Source organism: Triplophysa dalaica, chromosome 15 (assembly GCF_015846415.1).
Source record: "Triplophysa dalaica isolate WHDGS20190420 chromosome 15, ASM1584641v1, whole genome shotgun sequence".
NCBI lineage: Eukaryota > Metazoa > Chordata > Actinopteri > Cypriniformes > Nemacheilidae > Triplophysa > Triplophysa dalaica.
Genome location: NC_079556.1, coordinates 9,368,463 through 9,391,334, shown reverse-complemented (window position 1 = coordinate 9,391,334; position 22,872 = coordinate 9,368,463). Strand labels below are relative to the sequence as shown.

Here is a 22,872-nt window from a genome sequence, read left to right as displayed (position 1 = left end):
TATTTTTGGGTACTCTTATGTCAAGAAAATACCTTGTTCTACAGATAACTGACAACACATATGCAATAACAATTTTGAGAACTGAAATCTTCCACAGTTTGAGTGCTTGCTAAACAAAAACCAGACAAAATGAGAAGACGTGACATGGTTTATACTTTGCAAACATTTTAATGATTATTTTTGGAGCATACACATTTGAAAATATTTGTTTACTTCAACCTGCAACTTGAGTTAAATAAATGTTTATAATATACAAAGAAAATACAAGGGAAAGCACAGCTTGCTTTTGCTTTGTTTTTTTTTAATGTGCCTTGCACACAGAACCAGTGTTTCTGTATCTCTAGCTTTATTGTAAAATTACACAAATGCACTCGGGGACTTCAATCCTTAAGCAGGGCAAGAAACGGTTGAAAACATACTCACACAGTAACGGAAGCGAAAACGGAAAAATACCCAGAAACAAAAGCATGTGCATGATTGTATGCAGACGGATCAAGTTAAACAAATGAAAAAAAAATCCTAATATTTCAACGACGCAGGCACTAGTAAAACTTAAAACCTGTTAAGGAAATGCCCAAACACTCTAGAAGTTAGCTCTACAGAAGCAGGTGTGCTTATGTCCCCCTCGTGCAGAGAGACAGTTGTCTGATGCTGGAGATGGTGCTATCTGGATCAGAAAAAGGTGATTCATGCCGAAATTTACACTGAACCTGGAGAATGACAGTAAACACAGTTGAATGAGGTGAGACTACCCTGGCTGCCAGCGGCTCAAGCCCTTAAAGCAGTACAGTGACCTAGGAAAGGCCTTGTAGAGCAGTCAAGTGAAGAAGGAGAGGTCAAGGCCCTAGTTTGTTTCAGTAGCTAGTGGAGCTGCTATGGGACATTTTTTCCTGTTTTTTGGGTACATGTGGGGTGCTTGGGCGATAAGGGGGATGGCATTTCATCAGGGCACAGCTTTTATTTTCTGCAACAAAACACAACAGGCGTCACCGGTATGGGAGTTGGTCAAAAATGTGAGGAGAGCATGCTCAGTTGAGGTGGAAGCCCTTCTCCATAGTGGCAGCAAGGAGGCGCTCTCTCATGATCTCTTCGGAGGAATACTCAGGCAACTTCAAGTAGTGCACACATGTGTTAACAGAAGGATAGCTGGCATCTGTTGCATCAACCTAGAGGACAAATAGTGGTTTTAATAGTAGTCGATAAAAAACTGATAACTGCTTATAACAGAACAGCTGGATTTAGCAGATTATAAAGAAAGTGGAGGAAAATAGACCTTTCGGACTATTGTGAGACGTGGGTGCAGGTTGGCTAGTCCACCAGGGGGTAGAGTTGAGCAGCCTGTAGTGAATTGAAGGAAGGCTTTCCTCTCATCAGATGACATTCCACACAGCACTCGCACAAAGCGCAGGAAACCAGGACTGCAGTCAAGTGAAATCAATGAGACAAAAGTATTTAAACATTTTCCCATTTTTGTTTTGTTAAAGGACCAGTGTGTAATTTTTAGGAGGATCTATTGACAGAAATGAAACTTAATATACATATCTATGTCTTCAGAGGTGTATTAAGACCTTACATAATTAAGTGTTATGTTTTCATTATCTTAGAATGAGCCGTTTCTATCGACAAGGTCCCCTTCCATGGAATTCACGGTGTTGTTTCTACAATAGCAGCCTTAAACGGTCATAATGCTCTACAGAGCGTGTTTCATAAGTACATTATCTCCTTTGTTAAAGAAGCGAAAACATAACAACATCCAAGTCCTGTGTCAGCCACCGTAGTGCTTTAAAAAAAAAAGGAGGGGTGGACTGAGCCATTGGTTGCAATTTCATACATTGGACCTTTAAGCACTGATCTTAGTATTAAAATATACTTCTGTTTGCTATACTAAAACAAAAAGATACCTTTACCTCTCCAAAAGTAACCAACTCACATAAAATGAATGTAAAAGAAATATAAGCAGCGTGTATTTCTATCTACCTGTCACGTGTGAAACCCAGTTTGGGTTCTGTGTAGTTAACAATATCCTCAGCGGTCCAGGATGGAGACTGGTTGCCACAAAGGATCATCTGCACTTCTTTATGACTAAATGAACTAAGCTTCTCCATAGGGAACACTTTGATAAAGCCCTCTGTACACACAAAATAATAATATTAGAACAAGATCAATGGTACAAACAGTGCTGAATAATAAAGTGGGTTCAATTACATTGCAATTCACACAGGAGGTCTGCTAAAGTCATCTTACCTCTGAAGGCCTCCATTTGTTTCTGGATTCCAGTGTGCATGCAGAAATCAAACATGAGCTCTACATAATCCTCTGCATTGTCCATGGTGACCATCTGAGAAGAGAAAAGCGAATATATTAACATTCACACCCTCTGCTCCACACTGGGCTCAATACAAACCTACGTGTTCTCCTTTCATGACCTAACAGTAGCTTAAAGTTACTTGCAAGTAACTAAATGAAATGATTACAAAACAGCGTGTACAAGCACCTATCATTGTTACTGACTGGACATGAACATTTGTCAGTAATTAGTATTGTATGTCTGACAACAAAACTTTAAATATGTAAATGACTGCGGCGTTACGGGTATTAAAATACAGTAAGTTAAAAGAACGCATGTACGTCGTTGCGGTGCCGTCACAAACATGTTAATTGGCACGTAATATCACCTTGCCCCATAGTGTCGAGTAAAAATATATTATTACGGATTTTTTACGAGCCTGTCCGTCAAAATGATTGACAATGAAAAAGTCTAGTGCAATTAGGGGTCGGCGATATGGACAAAAAATAATATCTAGATATTTTTGGCTATTTTAACGATAACGATAATTAGACGATATCCATTAAAAATGTTATTTTAAAAGTCTGAGTTACTTAATCACTGATGATAATAATGGGCACAATGTTGAATGAAAACATTGCTTATTTATTTTCTTTAACATGTAAGTATTCAAGTAAAAACAATTCAAAGACATAAAAAATACTAATTGAACTAGTGTAAGAACATCGAACTCTGAGTAAACATTCAGTTGTACACCTCTGCTGTAATGTAAATTGTGGAGCATACAAGCAAGATGAAATAATAATAATAATGAACAAATAGCATCTGTAAATAAAGTTCTCTGATCTGTAACATATTGCACACAACCATGTGTCCTTACGGCCTTATTGAACAAATACCTAACTTCAAGTACTGCCCAATACAAAGATGTGAACAGCAATCACGTGACGCCCTGCTGCAGCCTCTGAATGTGTGGCGTTTTAATGCGTGTTTTTTCGGAGTAATTTAAATACTCGATAATGAGAATTTGCACATCGATAACACAACAATCACGATATTATCGCAGACGATATATATCACCAACCCCTAAGTGCAATCTCTGCATACAGTATAAATTCAGATTACAATAGCGGCCTACCATATCCTCTCCATTGGGCTTCAGGTCCACTGTTGAGAAGCCGTGTACTTTGGACGATGGGCAGAACTGGAAATTTAATCTAAAAAAAAAACAGATTCATGAGAACAACGACATCAGCAGCTAACATGAATAAAACACATTACTTAAAGTAATCAATTAATGTGCATAACAAATTGTTCCAATAGTCTTCATTAACATGCAAAGCAATGTTTGTAATCTCACCCTAGATCTTCTACACTAAGTGGTGGGCCAGAACCCATAGGGTTCTTCAACATGAGATCTTGCAGCCGTGTGTTCTTTTCATCTTCAGACAGGCTTTTATTGCTCAGCATATGCCTTCTCTTTACAGAAAGCGCCTTCAGCTCTTTCAGAAACTGTGCTCTATGGGGATTTACAAGTTCAAAGTCCTCCCAGGTCAGGATGCCGTGATACCAAGCTGGTGGCTTAGGCTTGGGTGGGTCAAGGATAAACTCAGACTTTGAGTCTTCATCAAAGCTACCCACAGAATACGTGTCCTGACCCTCCTCGGTGGAGGCCTCCGACTGAATCTCGGAGAAGTGGCAATCCGACTCGACACGGGTTTGGTAAAGGAGCTTACTCATGTTGCTTTTGATGTCGCCCATACAGAGCAACTTGAAGAAGGGTTGGGAGACGGGCAGGTCCACAAGCCGGTTATCCTGGATGCATTTGGCCAGAAAGATGCCAAGAAATAGGAAAAGCTTAGTGATGCGCTCAAGTTCATCGCTGTCTTGGGGAAAGGGAGCGGGGAAAAGGCCGCAGGAACGTTGAACGTAGAAGCCGGGTGGTTTTAAGCCACCGCCCAGATCCACCTGATAAAATAATGAAAGCAAAATTTTAACAGTGAGAACCAATTGGCAGAAAAAGGCTCACCGAAGCAGCTAAATAGGTAAAGCTTTCACCTGACGTGACTCATCATCTGGGAAGTCGTCATCACAAAGCCAAATACCAAGTGAGGTCCTCTGGAACTCTGCAGCCACCAGCGCGTAAAACTCCAAGGTGGGACCAAGACCAGTTCCCTCCTCCCCCTGGAACTCAACCTGTGCAAGAAAATCATCAGCCATTAATCTTCAGAACAGATTGAAGTATACAGATCAGTGTAGTATACAGAACAGTAGTCTTTACCTCTAGCACAGACTTTCTGTCAGCGTGGATCTGCATCACGCTCTCAGCCCACTCCATCATGCTCTCTCCACGAGGCACCTTGACACGCTCGTGTTTGAGCCTGCCCACACGAAACTCCCCTGGATCATCACGACGCACCGTGGTGGATGGACGGGAACGCTCCATAGTGGCTTCTCTTCGGTTCTGGAGCCAGACTATAGCCCTGCAAAAGAAACAAACCCATCAATGCTAATCACTCCTAGTGTTCTCCGGATTACTCGAGAATGAACTCCAACAAAGCAATGATTTCATTAAATGCTGCGTGTGCACAGACCTGGAGGCTCCAAACGCAGTGCAGGTGAAGTAAAGCTGCCGTGTTTCAAAGGGGATGAGGAAAGGACACTTGCTGGTCAACTGCTCACACCAGTCTGGGAGAGCCCCACTAGCCAGGGCCAGTGGCTCCTGTAAATTTGTGATTGTGGATGTGACATCATCAGTCAAAATAATAAATTCTAAGAGCAAGTTTTTGTTACCACCAGTTCATTGAACCATCTGTTTATATTTGACTAAACCCCTGTTGACATTGTCCAAACATAAACATACAAGTCTACTTAAAAAAATCATGTGTTATGGATTTGACAAAATACTTTTTGGGAGACAACATACGTTGTAGGATTTGGGTGAATTTAAATGTACGAACCAGAAGCAACAATAGCTAACAAACGGAGAAGAGATAGATCTTTATAGACCACAAAGTAGTTATTTTATTATAATTTTCATGTGACCATTTATGATCAATATGGACTGTAATGGACGTGACAATAAAAATGAATGACAAATGAAAAAAAAAATGCTTAATCTTAAGGTTTACATTGCATGGAATTGCCTAACTACACTGAAAATGTAAAACACACACCTCGATCTGCTGCAGGATTTTGGTTGTAATCTTTTTGCTGGTGAATTCTTCAGGTGATGCATTGAACTGCAGCTCTTCCATTTCTACACAAAAGACATGATTGTTATAAACACACACTGTACTAATGCTGTACTAATGTGAAGAAATAACTGGTCAAAGAGGTTAGAATGTGTTCCCCACCTTCTTGTAGTGTGCGTCCGGACAAAGGTTCTCCCCCGATGGTGAAGAGGATGCGTAGGAGCTGCAGCACATCCTCCACGCTGCAGGCGCTCTGGCCCGAGCCCGCCTTAGCTTGAGCCTGCTCCCGCGCAGCACTCAGTATATCACAGCTCTGAGTGGCGGACAGCGTCCCAGAGCTCAAGCCTGAAGATCTGCAGCCACGCTCGCAGAAGTCCTGTAAAATTACACAATTACGCACACATAAACTACAGCATCTTCCACTCCGTTACTCCATTGACAGTTACTGCACTATCACGAAGGGCTGTTACAATTACCGTATTCTCACTAAATCAAATACTGTATGGCCAAAGACGAGAAAATAACTCAAATCAAACCAAACAGAGAACAAAGTCCACAATGACAGCTGAATACTTTTACGGTATGACATTATAGCCCATTGGGCAAAGAATTTACAATAGGACAGCAATTTTCCTACAGGTGGCTACACAAGTGACAGTCAAGCAAGAACAAAAAAATACTTGAAAAACAGAAGGGAAAATAAAGATGGTATGTATATAGATAGATATATGCACATCCGATGCCGTTCTATACCTTGTATGCAGCTATGAGCTGCGAACAATTTCTGTTTTTCCTAATACTTTTATTAGAGCCGGTTAATTTCCAGTGGCGCAGGAAAGTTGAGTCTGCATTCTTCTGCATGTAGGTTATCAAGTCATTCTTTGGTAATTCATCTGTGCCAAGGTACTGTTCCACATGCTCTACAGACCAGCAACCCTACAACAGGAAGAACCAAATGTTGGTCTTTCCTGATTGTAAAGTCTCACGCAATACACATGCATTACAGTAAATTTAACCGCTGAAAGGCCCGTGCAAATGAACAAATGATACCAGTGCGAGTCATTTCAGTCTCCTAGCTTTAAGGTTAGTGACGACTGACAGACAGTTTACTGAGGAGTATTTACACATTGGGGATAGCCACAGAAAAATCACAGGCAAGATTTTAATGAGCCGAAGAGAACGAATGAGAGGGAGAGAAGGAAGAGTAAAAACATTTTTTTCATTACCATCTTTCCGCTCTCTCTTTCCTTGTCAGAGTCCTTCAATTCTCTGTACATTATTCTGCAAAGAAAAAACCCTTTGAGTAACAGAAAGAGACAACATTTTAAATCAAGAGACATTTAGAAAACCTGAAAGACTCACGTGTATGTAGGCTCCCAGATGCGTCTAAGCTTGTCAGGTTTAATAGCACCATTGCATGAGAGCTGGAGAAGTTTTTGGACATAATAGAAGATGGTGGACTTGTAGTTAGAGAGAGGTAGTTCAACTTCTCGAGTAGTTCCCAGCCCTGCTACTTTCAGGATGAGAGCCAGACGGGGGGACGGTGTGCACTCCACCTCCTCTTGTACCTCTGATCGAGGTGTACCTAAAAGGTTAGATCATTAAATACATGAGATCAGATGCAAGTCACAGGTATGGGGATGAATCTTCTCTTTAAAGATTTGACAAGGACCTGGTGGAGCGATATCCAAGTCAGTAGTTTGCTGGACGTTAGTCCGGCCTGGTCTGGGGTCAAATGCAGGTACTAGAGCAGAAAACTGTCTCTTCAGCACAAAGTCGTCATCCCAGGTTCTGCGTCGACCCCCTTTGGTTTCGTACTCCTCTTCCTCCTGTCAAGTGGTCAGCATTGAAAAAAGTGGTAAAATGGTTTTACATGTAACTGCATGCAAAATGCATTAATTCACCTGATCATGCTACACGTGGACACCATGCTGGTCAAAATAACGCAAAAACACAGAGTACAATCCTAACCAATAAATACACCACTGTTCACGAAACTAAAAATAAAAACAACCACCATCGAATTTCGGTTAACCATACAAAACAGAACCAAAAACATATAAATGAAATAAGGAGTTGCACTGTACTATTATTGAAACTTCAACAGATTTTACCCTATGAATATGAACGTGGTAACCAAGGTTGACCCTGGACCGTACCAGAACTTCCTCATACTCCTGTTCTTCCTGATTGTCATCTTCGTTCTCATCGTCGTCGTCGTCCGGCTCTGGCAGGTCTTCCTCATCATCCAACTCTGCAAGCAGCGTGTTTGCCCGACAACTGTCCAGGAAGTCTGTGGAAAAAGTGAGGAGAAACCCATAAGTCCTTTCATATTCAAACAATTTCAAAAACTGAAACAGGAAACTGAAGCTTAGTAGCAGTGCAAAAGTTATAATTAGATTAATCTGCATATGTTTGATGCTGACGAAGGTCATGTACTAGAAAGATGTAAGAGAGGATGCGGTAGGAGAGGAGAGTTTCTGTAAAAGTCAAAAAACATAACATGGCCTACCATAGAGGGAAAACTCAGCCTCCTGACCTGTGTCACTCTCGCTAGATGTAGAGGTCAAGCTGGTCGTCAGCGTGTTACTGAGCAACTGCCCGACGGACAAACCTGTAGTTGCCGTGGCTACATTATTGCTGCTGGTTACTATGGAGGTTGACATTGTAACAGTTGAAGTGGTACCAGTGGATGTAAGGTTAGGAAAGCTCTGCGCACCCATGAGAGGAGAAGCTACGAAAACAACCCAAAATCTGTGATTAGTTGATGAAAAATAAGCAGCTTGCCATACAGACTAAAAACATGCTGAGAATGGCTGCAAAATGTTAATATCGAGTGCCATGTTTTATAAATACACCAGAACATAATAGAATTTAACCTTGATACTCACTGGCAGTGCTCATGACATTACGTCCAAGCGTGTTAGTGTTGTTGTCGCTGCTGCTTCGGCTTAGGTTCATATTGTTGGTGGCGTTGGTGCGAGACATATTGGGTGCTCGGCGAACAAACGACTCCATCAGACTTGCTTCACGAGAGGACAAGTTAGGGACACTGGCGCTGGAGCTCATAGGCGCTCCAGCTGCCAAAAGAGAGCTGACGGACAGCCGCGCACTAGTTGCGGAACACAACGGCCTCTGGGATGCAGCGTCCTTACTGGACGACTCTGAAACCGAACTGACATCGGGCGAGCTGACGCTCACGATTCCCATAGAGATGGCTGTAGACTCAGCCGACTGTCTCAAAGTGCCATCGGGTGCTGGTGTTATGCGATCGCCACTTTCACTTCCTGTATCCGCTGTTAACGTGCTGGTGCTGGAGGCGGAGCCAGCCTCTGCCGAGGAAAGCACGACAATTGGTTCTTGTCCTTCCGCCCCAGGGGGTCCCGCGACGATCCCCATGCCCTGCTCCAACAGGCTTTCGACCCTGCGCTCCGCGCGGGTGGAGCTGAGGCTAATATCGCTGCTGCTGGCCACGCTACACACCGAACTGCTACTACCCTTGCGACTGGAGGAACTGGCCCCCGCTGTGGAGGACGAGCCGCCCTTGTCTGGACAGTTATTTTTCACCAGGCTGCTCCAAGACTGCGGCGTGCCTGCAACAGTGGATGAGACAGGTTTGGGTGACGGCGCTGATTCAGGGTCGTACCCTGGTGCAAGCTTGAGGTCAAACTTCCCTTCCGCACCCATACGATACGAGTTTGAGCCACCGGCATCCCAGGTGACATCAATCCAGCCTGAAAAGGGGGGGGAGGGAGGGGGAATATGAACGGGTGAGACCCAGCAAGAGAGCAGAGAGAGACAGCAGCAAGTCAAAGACAACAGCTTTGCCTGACGCTGGACCAGAAACACGATAACAACACCGGACCCTTTTGTTAGGTTGCATTTATTGACGCTTTTGCCTCGGCAGGCAACATGAAATTAGCACCACGCCATCCACATTTCATATGTACATGATCATTAGACGTTTAAGAGGCATCCCCTGGTCCAGGTGAAGCAGTGAAGAAACATGAAGCACAGAAAAATGACAAAAAGCAATAGAATCTTGCAAATGCCAAGCTACAAAGCCACTTAAGAAAAAGAACAGAAGAATCATTTCTGTCAGTGTAAAAAATTGCAATGGAGTTCATACAGAGCTTGCAAATTGTGACATCAACATGCACTTGGCTCGACTGATGGAGACAGGTTGAAAAGGGTGTTTTACACACTGAAACATGGCTGCCCAAAGAATTTGATAGCAACAGAGTGGATGCTTGAGATTATACGAGTATGACATTGAAAATGTTACCTGTTAAGTTGGGGGGGAGGGATAAAGGTTGCACTTCAAAATAGCAAACTAACAAAAACAAGAAGTATGGAAGGACAGTTGCAGATAGCAAGGAAGTAGTCATCTAACACATCTCACTAAACTTCAGAGTGTGAAACAGATCAATTTCGTATGACATCATTTCTTCATGCAGAATAGAAGCAAGAGAAAAGCACCACACAAGGAAGTAAACAAAGGAAGAGAAACTGGTTTCAGATCAGCCCTGTCTGTATAACAGCGTGTAGTGTTTAAATACACACAAAGCATTTAGGAAAACACTTGAGTAGGAAGTGGCTGGTTTGAAAGCAGTCCTTTTCTGAAACCATGCTGGGAAAACAAAGTCAAAAGTGATATCAACTTCACTTCTGTTTTACAGTGTGACGTCAGTAACTCCGTCCCCCCCCCCTCGCTTATCAGATGGGTTTGCTGCTCAGAATTTACTCAAAACATGCAAATGCACGTGATGTTCACAATTTGTTTCCCTTAAATATAATAGTACCACTGAACTCCATTGTAGACTGGTCACCAAAACGCTCTCCACGTAGTGGTTCGATGCTGTTAACGCTGTTGTACAGATAACTTCCACTGCATAAGCGTTACAAGTTGGCTCTCCTTTACAAGCTACAATTAGCTAAAGGCGCTTCCACAGTCTTAAAAAGGTGACTCACCATTGTGGGCCTCTCCAGTGACGGTGCCCTCTCCTGCGGGATTACCATCCTGATCCCGCCACTTCCAGTCGATGCCGCGCACCACCCGTGCCCCTGGAACGATGTACTTCATCACCTGATTGCGAAACAGTCTACGCTGGCGTCTCAGGTTAGCCTCGGCCTCCTTCACGGCTTTACCTGGAGATGCAGAACAAACAAGAGTGACATCTTCACCCAAGCATGAATTTTACAATTGAAACACAATACAATAGTAGCAACCTCAAAAAGCCAAGAATCACTTTAAACAGTTTACAAAAGTAATAAAGACAAAGTCTAAATTGGCACTTACCCAGCTGGTCCTCACACACACCAGTAACAGTGCCGTAGATCTCCAGACCAGACAGCGAGAGGTAGTGTGTTTGACCGCTGGCATTCTTCCCCATCTGTTTAATGCGAATGTGCCTCCAGCCCTGCTTTTCATCTTTGGATGGATCCAGCGGCCACGTGGCTGTCGACCTAACAAAGGGAGACGAGAAATGTTAGTGAAAGCACAATGAACCAGCACAAAAAAAAAAGGGCAAAACCCACGCCCCATGTACCCCGGTTCATTAAGAGAGCTGTCATCCACGTGCGTGTAGAGCGTCATCCAGTTTTGACCGTCTTTGGACACTTGAAACACCCAGTTGCGGAGGGCGGAGCGGCCATATCCACGTGCGTGACGGAGAGTGTAAGCCGAGGGAATGACCCATAAACCAAGGTCAATCGCAAACCAGGCGTTTTTATCGTCATTTGTGTGGCAGTTGAGAGCAGAGCTGTCTCGGCTCAGGATGTCTTCGAGTCGGCCGTAAGGCAAGTTCCTGCCCTCTGAGGAGGTCACCACGACTAATCCATAAGCTGCGGGGTTTACCCATTCATACGCAGTTCTGCGGCCAAACACAAGAGGGTAAGAGTTACGCACAAACATTTCGCACAGTAGCCATTGACCCATTCAAAGACAACTTCTAGGAGAGCAACACAAACACAATTTCTCGATTGCATTTAAATAATCAATGATGGTCTTAGAAAAGCCAACAAAGTTGCTCACTTGGCGTTGGTGCCAATCCAGTACACGATCCCATTCTCATCAAAGTCATGCTGGTGTCTGAAGGTGAAGCTCTGGCCCTCCCTGAGCTTCCTAACAAAGATGAATGAGGCCCTGTCAAAGTCATACCACTGCTTGGCCACCTGGGGAAAGACGAGGAAAACGTTATGAACTCTTCTCCAAGGCAAACGAGCTGAATGAAAAGAAATAGGAGTGAAGAAAACTTTCACCATTTTGAGGAGATACTGCTCCAGTGATTCAACTGTAGCAAGCGGCTCCATTTTGAGCATTCGGCCGGTGCGGTCGATGAGGGCCGTTTCGCCAGGAGCGCGCTCCAGACGAAAACGTAACCTTCTAGTCAGAATCTAACACACAAAACAATGCAATGAAATAACACGTGTTATAAAAACAGATAAACCATTTATTGACATGCAAAACCAAAATGACACATGCAAACAAGGAGGGTGTAAAGAGACAATCACCTGTAAATTGTACGTTGAGCCTGGTGTGTCATATAAGTGGAGAGGTAGCCGCTCTATCGATTCTAACACTGCTAAGAGTTTGCGAATTAAGGCAACTGCAGGTCGGCTAAAGAAGGGAGACATTTATGTTAGCTAAATGAAGCAAAACAAACATTACAGAATTGTGAAACATCTTCACCTTTCATCGTCTTCATTTTCAGTAAAAGCAGTCTTGAACACGTTTATTCTTTCCATCAAAGGCTTGCAGTCATGTTTAAGGTCCAGTTCCACACTCTGCGAGGACAAATAATTATTTCAACCAATTTATAGGAATAAAATCAGACAAAATCTTCATGACTGGATGTGTGACTTACATTGCTGAGGACAGTAAACAGTGCTTGCACAAGGCCACTGCTGCACATTTCATAGGGAGAAATTGTGTTCTCATCCTTAAGAACAACTATTAAATTCTCAAGAGCTGTTTTCATTAGGTCTCGCCACGTGTTTTCGCCCTCAATGCACTGTGGAATCAAAAGGCAAATGGTACTTTAGTGTTATTGCACACATAATGATAAAGCAAATGTGTCTTTACTAGCACAGGGAGGTTAAATATTTGAGCGTCACTGCACCTGTCTGTTAGTATGCAGCTCCCAAGCAGACTCCAGCTGTGTGGCAATGTTTCTCAGCGTGACCACAACGCCTCTGGGCATGCTCTCCACAGCCTTGAAGTGATCATCATATAGATCTCTGGCCATGGTTTTGACCTACACAAACACAGAGGCGTGATCAGCAGGTTCAATAAGTTTAGTTGAATGGCATGGCTTAAATATGCATCCATCAAGTTAAGGACCCCTATGCAATAAAGGATTATTATGAAAGTCTGCCAAATTAAAGATATAAAAAAATTGGTCAAAAGTCATTTAAATGGTATGAATAGTACATTTACAGCAGTAAGAGAGAATTGAACATGCATAGAAAAAATAAATAAAATGATAATCATATTCTATACTTTCATATGTATGTGATATTCCATACGTTCATGTGTTCTAAAGATTTAAAACAAAAATCCTGATGACTCAACAGAACGTTATCAATAAAATCTCTTTCCTGTTTTAGAAAAGATACGTTTTTGTCCCCAACTAAACACATCATTGTATTTCCTATAAAATTCACGTTTAATAAACGACATACCTTCTGTTTCGTTTTTTCCAATTTGGATTTCAGCTTTCTTCCTCGTTTACCAGTCCAGCCAGTAACGAACTCAGAACCTGTGAAAAAATTAAGGCAGTAATAGATAAGTGACAAAAGACAGACAAGACGATTTTTAACAAAGGAGTACATTTTTTTTTAAGAGAGTTTACCTAGAGACGTTTCTGCAGTAAAAGAGTGTTTAGTGCCTCTGTTTGATTCAAACACAAAGCCTGGCAGGTCTTCCTTGAGGATGGTGGCCTGCTGTCCATCCGAGTTGTGGATGGCAATCTCACCCTCTTTCAGGCAAGTAAGAGACCAGTTGCCCACGGATAATTTGGTGGGACCTTGTGTGGACAGGATGGGCTGGCTGGCGGTCACTGGTTTGACCTGACTCCTAGCACGCTGCAGCTTCTCCAGAAACTCACTTCTGCTCTCTAAGGAAGGGAGGACAAAAAAACATCAGCTGGAGGACTGTATAGGTCAACCATAAAGATTTTATTAGATATTAACAGATGCTCCCTGCAGGGCCACATAAAGTCATAAATAATGCAGAGGCTTAATGCAGAAAAGATGAGTTTTAATTTCACACAAGAGGTTTGGCGCAGAGCTGGATGGAGTGATGATTAAGTGGCGTCAAAAACATATTTAAGTGAATGACAGGAGAGTTGTGAAACGCAGCATGTGGCTGATCAAAAAGTTAACACAATCTTTGAAAATGTAGCATCTATATGCATGAATAGTTTTGTTGGTTACCAAAAAAAAAAGCACAAGCATTCGCCATTCGAAGTTATTCATCTCAACCTTTATTGTTTGCTGATAGTAAGACGCAGCTGACAACAAAAGTATTTTGCAAACATAATTAAGGTTCGAAGCAGGCCTCAAATTGTGCAAATTATGAACACAACATATACAGGACAATTGGATTTAAAAGTAATTTTCTGGATTGATCGCTGTATGCAGGGGACCTACCAGAGCTGTCAGATCCTCCCTCAGGGCTTCCACTGGAGTACATAGTGGCCAGTTTACCATCCAAAATGAAGCGGAACCAACCATTGCTGCCATTGGAGAGCTCCAACGCAGCAGCATCGCTCCAGATATAAAGACAGTCCCTGCCTCTAATGATAGACCAGTCCCTCCAGTGGTAGGGTTTCCCCTGCTGTATCTCTTTGGCATCTTCTTGAGGTTCATCATCCTGAAAAAGAGACAAGGATTGCGTAAATCAAGTTAGTTGAGCTATTTCTGAATATTCCTACTAGTGTTTTCAAAAGTCCCGGTACTTCGGGTCCAAGTCGGTACCTAAAAATAAAAAAGTTGGTACCTAATTTTCATAAGACCTGGTAGCACCGACGTACCGGGTCAACCAGGTACAGATGTTCTGTCTGACAGGTTGTAAGTCGGAAACTTTTTATAGACGCAATAAGACGTGATGAGCGGATAAGCGAGGCTCCATCCACAAGAGATGCGTGCAGAAATACTTCAGATTAAGTCATATCATGAAGAAAACAAACATTATGCATTATGAATGTTGTATAATATGTTAAGTTAAAGGTAACATTAAAATAAACATCCCTGTTTGCGTGTTAATTTGTTAGCGCCAATGCTAATCCAGTCAAGGGTCCTTATTAATCATTTAATGCTTTTATAACTGTAATTGGGCAAAATAAATGGGACATGATGGAGTTTACATTACCTATTTTAAATAGGCCTATCTGTGCTAGAAAACAATATATGTTTGAATAGAAATGTGTATGTCTTGGATGGATAATTCTATAAGGTTTAAAGACAAATTTAAACTAAAGAAAAATCTATCTGTTGCAATTATTATTACCTTAATGTAACTAAATCTAGTAAAAAAACAGAGGTTTATTTTAATATTGCATGTGCATATTTGACAGTCAGTTAACTTACTGAAGTTTATTATATTTGTACAATTAACTTGGCATTGCTTTTTATTCATTTATATTAACAATGAGCTTGTTAATAAAATTGTGTTTCAATTAACATGTACTGGTGTTTTGCTTTGGTACCGAAATTGGTACAGAGAACCGTGGAATTTTACTGGTATTGGTACAGAATACTGAAATTTTGGTACCGTGACAACACTAATTCTACCATGTCTGCAAAACGAAACAGATACTGTAAGACAACAAAGATTAACTGAATGTGAGCGAGTCTGACCTTCTCAGGCTTGGCCTCCTCTTCGTTTTCATCGTCTGACGTGGGTCCTGCCAGAGTGGAAACCTTATTAATGACACCCAGCCTGGCCAGCTGGTCTAAAAACACGTCACCTCCCTTATCCACCAGATCCCTAATGATCTGTAGTGCCAGCAGGTGACCGTCATCATCATCCTGTAAGATAGGTAGAGGTCAGAGAGAATTAACTACCATCAGTGAAGCGGAAAGCCTACCAGCCCAACTAAAGATTCTAACAAAATGATCGAACCTCCTGATCCAACACGGTCGCAGTGATCTCAACGAGTACAGTGGGCAAGTTGTGTCCAGCATCAGAGTCGCACACCTCCTTGAGGAGAACTTCAGAACTGTAGTGCACCATCTTCCTGATCAGAGCTAAACTAGCTTTCCTGTAAAAGAAGATGATACGTTAAATGTAAGGCATTGATTTCTACAAGGTGCCACAAAATGTTTGGCCTCCGTTTAAAATGGTGCATGGCCCTCAAGTCCGTTTACCTTATTGAAGGCAGCATGGTTTGCTGAAATGTCTGTGCAAATACTGGAAGCAGCCTTTTCAGGTAGATAGGTGCCATCTCAGGGTCACCTTTCGGCTCACTGCCCTCCTCCTCTTCTTTATTTACATCCTTCTTTTTCTTGTCATCTCCTTTGTTGACAGGGCACATCCAGTCTCCTGCACCACACACCATAGGAATCACTTAAAAATCTTTCAATTATCCAAATTCCAAGACAAACCCATTGGCAAACGAAATTACAAATGAGTAAATGCATTAAAGACGAATGTGTTATTTTTAAACTTGAAAGAGATCAATTGAAGCACAGAACCACATACTGAGCTTACACATTTTGGGGGAAATCAACCAACAAATAGCAAATTAGACTGGGATAGTAAAGTACCTTTACTTATAAAAACGTTATTGCAAATAAAACTCATGAGATGAAACTTGACTGAAATTTTAATTGTGTGAGCAACACAAGTAATTAAATTAAACAAGAAAAAGTTGATGGACCCACCGGGAGACTGAAGAATTGCTACAACCTCGCTGTGACCCCTCTCTCTAGCCTTGTCCAATGGAGTTTTCCCATCTTCATCTCTGAGGTCAGGGTTGGCCCCATGGCGCAGTAAAGTCTATATGTTTTAATACATAAAATATATGCATAAAACTATAACATATAAAAACCCAAAGCTTTGTTTAAAAAAACTAAAATGTAACATATCAAAACGCTTTACCTTGGCTACTTGTGGTCTGCCAAAACAGGCAGCATAGTGCAGTGAGGATGACCTCTGACCTCGGTTGACATCAGCACCTCTCTCGCAGAGAAACTCCACCTTAATTGGGCCAAAATACAGTGTGAGATATCACGTCCCTCAGAGAACAATGCTCATCTGTTGCACTGACCCGGTCCCTCTCGCTTACACAAGCCATTGCCAGACCAAGGGGGTCAAGAAAATGAGGTCGTATTAGTTTTCATTAGACATGGTAGTCATGGCACCTCTGCTGGCGGAAGGTCAGTCAGCATTACAATCTTGCCTACTCAGCTGGGTCCCTTCACATAACCATATTGCACAACATAAGCGAGCTGTCCTAAATTCTGCCAGCAACCTTTAGAAGTCATCTGTTTGTTTGCTCTGATTTCCATGAGTCACTGTCTGAAGGCTATTTCTTGCTAAATGTGCATGTAACAAACAACTGCAGAATGCCAGACGCTACCAAAATCTCTTACCATCTCTTGTGTGCCGAAAGCAGAGGCCCAGTTCAAAAGTGTCTGACCCACATCATCCATGAAATTCACTTCAAATGCTTGGAAGAAAGAAAAAAATATAGATTTAACAAACAATCTGGAACAAAATTAGTCTGCCTCGATATTACAAATGCTTACCACCGGTGTCGATGGCATCAATGAGAGCGTCTGTGTCTTTGCTGCGTATACAGTCAATAAGCTGTCGGTGGGAACGTTCTCCAGAGCTGTCGAGACGTCGCAGACCTGGGATACGCCCAGTGGAACCAGCTGTCGATTTGGGCAAAGCCTTGCGGCCCTCAAAGAGTAGCACCAACAGTAAGTCCACCAGACGCATGGTGTCCAACACGCAACGCTCATCCCCCTGCAGGGCGCTCTCCATAGAGTCAGGCAGCTCGGAGCGCAGAAGATCCTGAGCACACGAGTTAAGGCGACTGTCAATTTTACATTGCTACTGTACCTTTGTATTTATGTAATTGGTAACTGAGTTTCCTAATTTAATTGAATTATAAGTAAAACATTCATGACTTTGTGAATAGATGTAACTGAATTTTAGGAATATGTATTTCAAAATTTAGAAATGTCTGTCTTTTTGCAATGTTCTGTCATTTTGCACTAATCTGAGGAAAACCCACAGTACTTGTGACATCTAGCAATCGGCAAGTACATTCTGTGAAATTATATCTTACATGTGTGACAAGTGGCGAGCCTCTGCAGAGTGTGGACAGAAGGCTGACGATGGTGGACACTTGGTTGCTCAGTTTAGAGTCGGCAGCAGATGGAGCCGCTCCGCTGGAGGTTCTGCCAGGTTTGCAGGTGGAGGACGGTCCAGATGCTGTTCCACCTGCTGCTGCCATACGGGACAGCAGCTCTTCTGTAAGTCCGTGCTTGGCTAGAGGAGCTGGGTCAACTCCACGCCGTGTGAACCTGTCCGCCAGTGAGGCAAAGCAGCGCAGCGCTCCGTCAGACACCTGTGGATCACATAAGGGCAATATTTTATATTTAACTATACAACAGCTGTGTGTCATATTTCATCTACAAATGTCATATTTTCACACACCATAAATCTGTTCAAACATACTAAGCAAATATAGCACTTAAGTACTTTAATTGCACTTTTTCACTTTATTTGAGCCTGACAGACCATGGCTAAATGTACATGAGTTTGCTCATGTAGTACCTGGTGGTCTTCGTGTTTCAGCAGACTAGAGAGGGACTCCACGCATGTCTCGAGAGAACAGTCCTGTGGCTCCATCTTACTGCACAGACGAGAAACTACTGACATGGCGGAGTGCAAAGTGTCTTTGTGCACTAGATGACCACTGTCCCGAATGAAGCTCAGCACACAGTTCAGTCCCCCGGCCTCGAATACTGCTCCAGACTCCCTAGTGCAGATCAGCTCTAGAACCTGATAAGGAGAAAGTATTCACAATTTAAAACAGCAACACAAGCTTGTTCTCTTTATTTTTTTCCCACTAAAAATCTTTGAGTGATCTTAATTAGAACCGACTACGTTCAACTAACACTAAAGGCAACCAATATAGCAACATTTACCTTTACACACTGTTCAGCCAAATCTCTGCTGGTTCTGTTGTTGAGCTCCACCACCACCAGCCGGTTACAAAGGGCCTTGATAGCTCCATCTACTCCCACAATCCTGCGGGTGCATTCGGCAGACACATCCAGGTAGTAGGTGATAGCTCTGGCTGTCACTTCCAGCACATTATCTGGTGCGCTCTCATCTAAAAAGATCTTACACAAAGCTGGAAGAAATGTCCGTGGAGGACACCTGTTACACACGGAGAGCAGAAGAAAAAATAAAATACATTTTATTTAGAATGCATCTCATATTTTTGAAATATGGTTGCCGAACCAATAACTGCATAAATAGACATCAGTGCTGCATGCTATGAAGGACATTATGATGGCAATACACAATACGGATTAAATGATGGACAAACCTAAGAATAATTTGACAAATCAATGTCTATTATGTCCAAGAAGAATTAAAGCCAGATAATAATGACAATCAAGATATAATAAATTATGTATAATGGATATTTCTATGACTCAAAGTTCTCAGTTAACAGTAAATCCTATTAAAGGCGTAATCCACCCAAAAATGAAAATGCTGTTCTCATTTACTCGCCCTTCAAACCTATATGACATTTTTTCTTACGCAGAACACAAAAGATATTTTGAATAATGTTGGTACAGAAAAGCACCTGCACCCATTGACTTCTATTGTATGGACACAAAACCAATGCAAGTGAATAGGTGCCGGTTACCAAAACTCGTCATAATATCTTCTTTTGTGTTCTGCATAAGAAAGAAAGTAATACAGAATGAGAGGGTTAGTGAATATTGACAGAATGTTACTTTGTTGGGTGAACGATCACTTTAACGCAAATCGATAAGGCCTAATTTACACAAGTTTTGAAATCTATGGGTTTTATGAACCATATCTGACAGTGTGTGGTCATGTGTGAAACCAAAATACTCCCACACAACCTAGGGACTTCCTCACTTAAGCACCAAATATTCAACTACAACTATATCAGATGCCTCCAACCTGTCAAACCTATCAATGCTGGCTCGGTCTTACACCTACGATCACGCATACGATGCGCATCTGCAGCATTAGCTGTTATATTTCTATTAAGTGCATCTAAATGATTCCCTTTTAGCATTGACATTGTATGCGATGATAAAAACGTCCTTATCAAACTACCCTAGCAGACATTACTGTTACATAAGACAAACATCAGCCCGTCACAACAGGCCCAGCATCTGCGTTCAGACTTACGTTTCGAAGCAGCGGTCGACGTTGTCGGACATGAGCAAAAGCATGCACAGCTGCTCCAGGGCGATGAGCTGCATATCCCGCTCATCCCCCTGTCCCATCTGCAGCCACTCCAGCAATGTGTCCGGATCCACGTCTGCCATGATGCCCAACGACCCTATCCACCCAACACCCGGTCACAGCCCCAACTGGGGACGCATCCGCCGGTAGCAGGAAAGAAAGAAACGGACAGTCACTGGTCCTCTTGTTGTGTCATGAAGTCTTCACCTTCATCAAAAACAAAAGGAAAACTTGAAAAACGAGCATCTGGGATATAAAGAGGCTTAAAGATGCGAATGCAAATCCTCTGCGACATTGCTTTAGGCATTAGTGAGTCTCCACCTTCTCTTCTTTGTTTGATGTGTCTTTGAATGGAAAAACACGCTCGAGTAATTGAATGAAAACTCTTGAGTAATAACAGAAAGGGCGGAGCAGAAGACCCCATTAAGACGTATGTACTTGAAAGGTATTGTAATTGAGGTAACGCAGACTATAAACATGATGAACTGTGATCAGACACCTGAAAGAAATCGTTGCGATTAGCTGATTAGTTAGCTTGGCCAACAGCGGTCCGCATGATGAATGGCTCATCAATTACTCAAACTGTACCGTCCAAACAGCTTGGCTGTACCCTGAAACATACGAGGCAATACAAATCGACAAAAATGAGTCTTTGTCCTGAAAAAGCAACGGCAGGCCAAACTGAGCCAAGCTTGAGGGGAAACTGGAGTGTTGTGCAAACGGCGAACCTTCCTTATATCCTGGGTGGCTATATACAGACATCCACCATCTTCTTTGAGACTAACAGAGAGATCCACTTAACAACAGATTAAGTGACGAACTCGATTCAGGAAGAATGTCCGGTTAACATGACATTGAAAGCAACCGTTTGGGCCTGGTCTACACTATTTGCTTAATGAAAAAGTAAACTAAACACACTAGACTTTATAAACAAGTTCTGCTTCTATTCAAACAAGTCTAATACCAGTGTGATCAGATTAGACCCTTTTATTTTCACAACTATTTATATTCGTGAAAACAGCCAAGCTCACTTGCCGAGCTGTTTATTACCGTTACATGGGACCATTGTGAAGCAAACAATGCATTCAATATACTAGACTGTGAACTTCAGACTCCGGGGTTCAAAACCAGTTTAGATGCCATTGCCCTGGGTTAAATAATCTCAAGCAAATGCTTACGAAAAGAAAAACAAGGTTTACATACAAGCGTTATTTTAATAAATCAAATACAGCTGTTGTTGACCTTTTATCAGCAAACTATTACGATCCCCCCCCCCCATCACAAATACAGAAGAACAAGTCCAATTTCATTTCACAAACTATTTTATTTCTCAGATGTTGAGTATGGATTCTGACCGTCTGATGCCCCGAGGATCACTTTTCAATGTGAGCCACAATCCACATGCCAGTAAACAGCTAATCAAAACCGTCTGTCGTTATAAATCACATAGACAGACATCTTATATTAAATACTGACACAGCACCGTGTTTTCAGGGCACATGGTGTGATTTTTCGTGGACAAACTCGCATAATATTTTTTTTCGGCGTTGTGCCAGAGCAGCTGACTAATGTGTAATTGGACATGTTCAAAAACAACTTCATTGCACCCGATGCCATCATGACACAAGTCAGACAACACAGTAAAACATGAACACTAGGCTAATAAAGGTCAAGCGGAGAGTACATGATATATAATATCATATCGCATGTTTACCTTGATGTAACGTATCCTGTGATACAAGCGGACGAACAAACATTAGGTTCCTTATAACCTTTATCAAATAACAACGTTATTAGAAACGCTAGTTGAACGTTATAAAATGGGTGAGCTAGGCTGAGAAAATGTGATATTTATTCAATCCTCTTGTTGTAATGGCCCCTCTCATGAGTTCAGAGATCTTATGTTAGCTTAACAGAGTCCTGTGTCGCTTTATTTTTACCACTGTATTACAGTAATCCTTTTGACAATATGTGTACACGGAAATTTAGTGAAAGCCATTGAAATATTGACTTTAAAAGGTTAAGGTCTTCAAAGGGTTTAGTTAGCTGGGATTAGCTAACGTTAAACTGCGCCCTGCTACATTTCGATATAAAATCACCTCTGTAACTAAAACCACTTGTTTACGCACTACATATTAAACATGTAAGGTTACACGTTTCTATCTACATGTACAACCAAAGGAAAAAATGATTTCAAGTTAATCTCAAGTACGGAAACAAACAAAATAAAGTAAAACAATCCCGGCCTTGTGTTTACAAGCAAAACCGGAGGCTAGCGTTGAGTGGGAGACCGAGGCCTGAGCTCGTCTTTCGGGCACAGAATTAAACCTTCCGCCGAGCGAAATAAACACTCACCGTTTATCGCCAAACGACGAGAAGAGATGAAAAAACACACAAAGGCGGAGAAATTCGGCTCTGGTATAAGTTGTCAGCCGGTAAGATGTAGAAATCTCCTCATTCCCCGTTTGTTTGTAAGGTAGAGGTCAACGTGAACGGGAAGGCGATGGGTTATATATCGAGTGAAATGGAGAGCCGTCGAGCGAACTGGTAAAGCCTCCGCATATCACGAGGCTCCGACCGCAGCAATGCACAGAAACACGAAATGCTACAGTGGATCAACAGGGGGCGCTAAACATCTGGTCATTTACATTCAACCTACACACCGGGCAGCGAATTATTTAGCTGAATTGAAAATTGATTTATATGTGCTGTTTTTTGTAAGATGACGTTAAAAATGTGAATATGTACTACCTTGTTCTTACGTAACTCTATAATATAAATACCTTCATTGAAAAATAAGACACTCTTCAAAATGGTTAAAGGGACAGTTCACCCAAAATTTAAATTCTGTCATCATTTGCTGACCCTCGAATTGTTCCAAATCTGTATCAATATAGAAAGTGTTTTGTCTGATG

The 22,872-nt window shown here is 42.1% G+C and overlaps 1 protein-coding gene across 5 annotated transcripts; it reads right to left on the bottom strand.

Annotated features, from left to right (window-relative positions):
- Nucleotides 1-145: 145 nt before the first annotated feature.
- Nucleotides 146-22,560, bottom strand: hectd1 (HECT domain containing 1). 5 transcript variants are annotated; one of them, XM_056768066.1, is made up of 42 exons: nt 22,313-22,560; nt 19,901-20,164; nt 18,649-18,883; nt 18,275-18,502; nt 17,784-18,065; nt 17,236-17,506; nt 17,080-17,156; nt 16,586-16,684; nt 16,369-16,483; nt 15,853-16,027; nt 15,608-15,746; nt 15,343-15,513; nt 14,134-14,356; nt 13,335-13,598; nt 13,165-13,241; nt 12,603-12,737; nt 12,348-12,494; nt 12,173-12,267; nt 11,995-12,100; nt 11,743-11,877; nt 11,516-11,655; nt 11,031-11,354; nt 10,781-10,947; nt 10,453-10,629; nt 8,373-9,215; nt 7,994-8,215; nt 7,596-7,774; nt 7,154-7,310; nt 6,844-7,066; nt 6,708-6,762; nt 6,235-6,417; nt 5,644-5,857; nt 5,464-5,546; nt 4,882-5,009; nt 4,569-4,770; nt 4,346-4,483; nt 3,648-4,255; nt 3,426-3,504; nt 2,245-2,338; nt 1,978-2,128; nt 1,274-1,418; nt 146-1,166 (listed from the first exon to the last, which is right to left on the bottom strand). In XM_056768066.1, exons 2-42 carry the CDS (start codon nt 20,038-20,040, stop codon nt 1,029-1,031), a joined length of 7,764 nt encoding a protein of 2,587 aa, XP_056624044.1. In that variant the 5' UTR covers nt 20,041-20,164; nt 22,313-22,560; the 3' UTR covers nt 146-1,028. The 5 variants fall into 5 exon arrangements, with proteins under 5 accessions (XP_056624044.1, XP_056624045.1, XP_056624047.1 ...); XM_056768067.1 differs by having other exon boundaries at nt 7,641-7,774; nt 22,313-22,559; XM_056768069.1 differs by having other exon boundaries at nt 8,373-9,074; nt 22,313-22,559.
- Nucleotides 22,561-22,872: the final 312 nt, after the last annotated feature.